This window comes from Procambarus clarkii, chromosome 30 (assembly GCF_040958095.1).
Source record: "Procambarus clarkii isolate CNS0578487 chromosome 30, FALCON_Pclarkii_2.0, whole genome shotgun sequence".
Classification (NCBI taxonomy): Eukaryota; Metazoa; Arthropoda; class Malacostraca; order Decapoda; family Cambaridae; genus Procambarus; species Procambarus clarkii.
The window spans coordinates 33,818,414-33,824,235 of NC_091179.1; the positions used below are offsets into that span (position 1 = coordinate 33,818,414).

Consider the following 5,822-nt stretch of genomic DNA (forward strand, 5'->3'; position numbering starts at 1 on the left):
AATGAAAGCTCTGATTGTTGCACCAGACTGTTACTTGCGTACAGACAACGTCCCCAACTACTCTCTGTCGGAACAAACAACCGACCCTGGCAACCACACTCGCGCTACCATCGGTCAAACAACAATGAACTCTGGAGTGCTTTAAATTTACTTAGGAGATCACCCTGTATGCCTCTTGATCTTGGAGAGGGGTTCAGCATCACATATACACTGAGGACCCATACATTGAGGACCCATAAACTTAGAGCCCATTCAGTGAGGATCCATACACTGAGGACCCATGCCCTGAGGACCAATGTCCTGAAAACTCATGCACTGAGGACCCACGCACTGAGGACTCATACACTGAAGACCCATACACTGAGGATCCATACACTGAGGACCCATACCATGAAAACCAATGCCCTGAGGACCAATGCACTGAGGACCCATGCCTGAAAACCAATGCCCTGAGGACCCATGCCCTGAGGACCCACACACTAAGTAACTATACCCTGAAAAAACTGCCCTGAGAACCTATACCCTGAGGATCCATGCACTGAGGACCCATGCCCTGAGGACCCAAGCCCTGAAAACCAATGCCCTGATGATCCATGACCTGAGGACCCACGCACTGAGGACCCATTCCCTAAGGAGCCATGCCCTGAGGACCAATGACCTAAGGAGCCACGGACTGAGGACCTATACACTGTGAACCCATACACTGAGGGCCAATACACTAAGGACAAATGCACTGAGAACCCATACACTGAGGACCCATACACTGAGGACCAAATTCACTGAGGACCCATACACTGAGGACCCAATTCACTGAGTACCCATGCCCTGAGGGCCTATAAGCTGAGGACCCATATACTGAGGACCATTGCACTGAAGACTAATACACTGAGAACCCATGCACTGAGGACCCATACAATGAAGACTCTTAAACTGAGGACCCATGCTCTGAAAGACCTATGCCCTGAGGACCCATACCACGAGGACCCAAGTAATGAAGATCCATGCACTGAGGAACCAGGCGCTGAGGACCCAGGCCCTGAGGACCCATGCCTTGAAAACCAATACCCTGAGGATCCATGCTCTGAGGACCCACGCACTGAGGATACATGCCCTGCGGACCGATGCCTTGAGGATCCATGCCCTGAGGACCTACGCACTGAGGACCTATTCACTGAGGACCCATACGCTCATTACCCATACACTGAGAACCCATTCACTTAATTAGGACCCATACACTAAGGGCCCATACACTGAGGACCCATGACCTGAGGACCCATACAATGAGGACCCATGCACTGAGGATCCATGACCTGAGGACCAATACACTGAGGGCCCATACACTGAGGACCCATGACCTGAGGACCCATGTCCTGAGAGCCCATACACTGAAGACTCATACACTGAGGACCCATATATTGAGGACCCGTTTATTAAGGGTGCATACACTGAGGATCCATTCATTAAGGTCCCATACACTGAGGGCCCATACACTAACGACCCATACCCTGAGGACCCAAACACTGACGACCCATGCACTGACGACCCCATGCCTTTAGGACCTGTGCCATTAGAACCATTGCCCTGAGGATCCATGCACTGAGGATCCATGCACTGAAAACCCATACACTGAGGACTTTTGCTCTGAGGATCCATGCCCTTAGGTCCCGTGCACTGAGGACCAGTACCCTGAAAACCAATGTCCTGAGGACCCATGCTCTGAGGACCCAATCATTTAGGACCATACACTGAGGACCCATACATTAAGAGCCCATACACTGAGGACCCATACATAGGGGACCCATACACTGAGGGCCCATACACTGAAGATTTGTACAATGAGGACCCATACACTGAGGACCCATTCACTGAGGACCCATACACTGAGGACCCATGCCCCGAGAATTAATCCCCTGAGAAACAATGCACTGAGGACCCATGCACTGAAAATCAGTGCCTGAGGACCCATGTCCTCCGGACTCATGCACTGAGGACCTATGCTCTGAGAACCCATGCCCCGAGGAACCATGCTCCGTGGACTCATGCCCTGAGGACTTATAAAACCAATGTCTTGATGATTCACGACCTGAGGACCCACGCACTGAGGACCCATTCCCTAAGGAGCCATGCCCTGAGGACCAATGACCTAAGGAGCCACGGACTGAGGACCTATACACTGTGAACCCATACACTGAGGGCCAATACACTAAGGACAAATGCACTGAGAACCCATACACTGAGGACCCATACACTGAGGACCAAATTCACTGAGGACCCATACACTGAGGACCCAATTCACTGAGTACCCATGCCCTGAGGGCCTATAAGCTGAGGACCCATATACTGAGGACCATTGCACTGAAGACTAATACACTGAGAACCCATGCACTGAGGACCCATACAATGAAGACTCTTAAACTGAGGACCCATGCTCTGAAAGACCTATGCCCTGAGGACCCATACCACGAGGACCCAAGTAATGAAGATCCATGCACTGAGGAACCAGGCGCTGAGGACCCAGGCCCTGAGGACCCATGCCTTGAAAACCAATACCCTGAGGATCCATGCTCTGAGGACCCACGCACTGAGGATACATGCCCTGCGGACCGATGCCTTGAGGATCCATGCCCTGAGGACCTACGCACTGAGGACCTATTCACTGAGGACCCATACGCTCATAACCCATACACTGAGAACCCATTCACTTAATTAGGACCCATACACTAAGGGCCCATACACTGAGGACCCATGACCTGAGGACCCATACAATGAGGACCCATGCACTGAGGATCCATGACCTGAGGACCAATACACTGAGGGCCCATACACTGAGGACCCATGACCTGAGGACCCATGTCCTGAGAGCCCATACACTGAAGACTCATACACTGAGGACCCATATATTGAGGACCCGTTTATTAAGGGTGCATACACTGAGGATCCATTCATTAAGGTCCCATACACTGAGGACCCATATACGTACGACCCATAACCAGAGGGCCATACACTAACGACCCATACCCTGAGGACCCAAACACTGACGACCCATGCACTGACGACCCCATGCCTTTAGGACCTGTGCCATTAGAACCATTGCCCTGAGGATCCATGCACTGAGGACCCATGCACTGAAAACCCATACACTGAGGACTTTTGCTCTGAGGATCCATGCCCTTAGGTCCCGTGCACTGAGGACCAGTACCCTGAAAACCAATGTCCTGAGGACCCATGCTCTGAGGACCCACTCATTTAGGACCATACACTGAGGACCCATCCATTAAGAGCCCATACACTGAGGACCCATACATAGGGGACCCATACACTGAGGGCCCATACACTGAAGATTTGTACAATGAGGACCCATACACTAAGGACCCATTCACTGAGGACCCATACACTGAGGACCTATGCCCTGAGAATTAATCCCCTGAGAAACAATGCACTGAGGACCCATGCACTGAAAATCAGTGCCTGAGGACCCATGTCCTCCGGACTCATGCACTGAGGACCTATGCTCTGAGAACCCATGCCCCGAGGAACCATGCTCCGTGGACTCATGCCCTGAGGACTTATAAAACCAATGCCGTGATGATCCACGACCTGAGGACCCACGCACTGAGGACCCATGCCCTAAGGAACCATGCCCTGAGGAGCCATGCCCTGTGGATCCATACCCTGAGGACCCATACACTGAGGAACCATATATTGAGAACCCATACACTGAGAACCCATACACTGAGGACCCATACACTGAGGACCCATACACGGAAGATTTGTACAATGAGGACCAATACACTGAGCACCCACACACTGAGGACTCAGGACCTGAGAACCAATTCCCTGAGGACCCAAGCCCTGAGCACCCATATCCTGAGGACCCACACACTGAGAACCCATGCCTTGAGGACGCACGCACTGAGGACCCATACACTGAGGACCCATACACTGAGAACCATTACACTGAGGACACATACACTGAGGACACATGCACTGAGGACCCATGCTCTGAGGACCTATGCCTTGAGAACCAATGTCCTGAGGAACCATGCACTGAAGACCCACTCACTAAGGACCCATACACTGAGGATCCGAGCACTGAGTACTCATACTCTGAGGATCAATAAGCTGACAACCCATACTATAAATACTTATTCACTGAGGACCCATTTGTTTAAGACCCACACGCTGAGGACCCATACACTGAGGACCCATACAATTATGTCCCTTAAACTGAGGACTCATTCATTGAGGACCCTCTCGTTGAGGATCCAAACACTGAGGACCCATAAAATGAGGTCCCTTATACTGAGGATATATACACAGAGGACCCATACACTGAGGTCCCATACACTGATGATCCAAATATTAAGGACCCATGCCCTGAGATCCCACGCCCTGAAGACCCATGCCCTGAGGATCCATGCCCTAAAAACCCACGCCCTGAGGATACAAGTCGTGAGGACCCATACACTGAGGACCGATGCCTTGAAGATCCATGCCCTGTGGACCCACGCCTTGAGGACCCATGCCCTGAGGACCAATGCCCATAGGACCCATAGCCTGTGGACCCATACACTGAGGACCCATGCCCTGACTACCCATGCCCTGACTACCCATGCGCTGAGGATCCACGCACTGAGAACCCATTCACTGAGGACCCATACATTGAGGAGCCATAAAGTGAGGACCCATACGCATAGGACCCATACGCATAGGACCCATACGCATAGGACCCATGCCCTGAGGACAACACGCACTGAGAACCCATACACTGAGGACCCATACACAGAGGACCCATACCTATAGGACCCATGCCCTTAGGACCGATGCTCTGAGGGCCCATATCCTGAAGACCTACACACTGAGGATCCATGCCCCGAGGATCCATGCCCCGAGGGCCCATGCCCTGACGACCCAGACATTTAAAACCAATGCCCTGAGGACCCATGTCCTGAGGACTCATGCACTGAGGACCTATGCCCTGAGAACCCATGCCCTGAGGACCCATGCTCCGTGGACCCATGTCCTGAGGACATATGCCCTGAGGACCCATGCCCTGAGGACCCATACACTGAGGACTCATACACTGAGAACCCATACACAGTGAACTTATACACCGAGGATTCTTGCCCTGAAAACCCCCGCAATATGGACTTATACACTGAGGACCCATACACTGAGGACTCATACACTGAGGACCCATGCACAGAAGATTTGTACAATAAGGACCCATACACTGAGCACCCACACACTGAGGACTCATGACCTCAGAACCCATGCCCTGACGACCCACGAACTGAGGACCCATGCACTGAGGACTCACACACTGAGAACCCATACACAGTGGACTTATACACTGAGGATCCTTGCCCTGAAAACCCACGCAGTATTGACCCATACACTGAGGACCCATACACTGAGGACCCATACACTGAGGACCCATACACTGATGACCCACACACTGAGGACTCATGACCTGAGCACCCACGCATTGAGGACCCATACACTGAGGACCCATGCACTGAGAACCCATACACTGATGACCCATTCACTGAGGACCTATGCCCTGAGGACCCATGCCCTGAGTACCAATGCCCTGAGGGCCCATGCACAGAGGACCCACTCACTAAGGACCCATACATTGAGGACACATAAATTCAGGATCCGAGCACTGAGGACCCATACACTGAGGACCTATACACTGACAACCCATGCTATAAATACTTATACACTGAGGATACATTCATTCAGGACCCACACGCTGAAGTCCCGTACACTGATGATCAAAACCTTGAGGACCCATGTCCTAAGGTCCCATGCCCTGA

General features: G+C 52.0%; 3 protein-coding genes across 3 annotated transcripts; all 3 read right to left on the minus strand.

Moving 5' to 3' along the window:
• Nucleotides 1-925: 925 nt before the first annotated feature.
• Nucleotides 926-2,110, minus strand: LOC138370039 (mediator of RNA polymerase II transcription subunit 15-like). The gene is made up of 4 exons (XM_069333814.1): nt 1,955-2,110; nt 1,537-1,716; nt 1,250-1,400; nt 926-1,164 (listed from the first exon to the last, which is right to left on the minus strand). Exons 1-4 carry the CDS (start codon nt 2,108-2,110, stop codon nt 926-928), a joined length of 726 nt encoding a protein of 241 aa, XP_069189915.1.
• A 1,517-nt stretch (nt 2,111-3,627) lies between these two features.
• LOC138370040 (protein pygopus-like) lies at nt 3,628-4,599 on the minus strand. Its single transcript, XM_069333815.1, has 2 exons — nt 4,435-4,599; nt 3,628-4,047 (listed from the first exon to the last, which is right to left on the minus strand). The coding sequence occupies exons 1-2, from the start codon at nt 4,597-4,599 to the stop codon at nt 3,628-3,630; spliced, it is 585 nt and encodes a 194-aa protein (XP_069189916.1).
• A 7-nt stretch (nt 4,600-4,606) lies between these two features.
• Nucleotides 4,607-5,545, minus strand: LOC138370041 (spidroin-2-like). The gene has a single exon (XM_069333816.1). It carries the CDS (start codon nt 5,543-5,545, stop codon nt 4,607-4,609), a length of 939 nt encoding a protein of 312 aa, XP_069189917.1.
• Nucleotides 5,546-5,822: the final 277 nt, after the last annotated feature.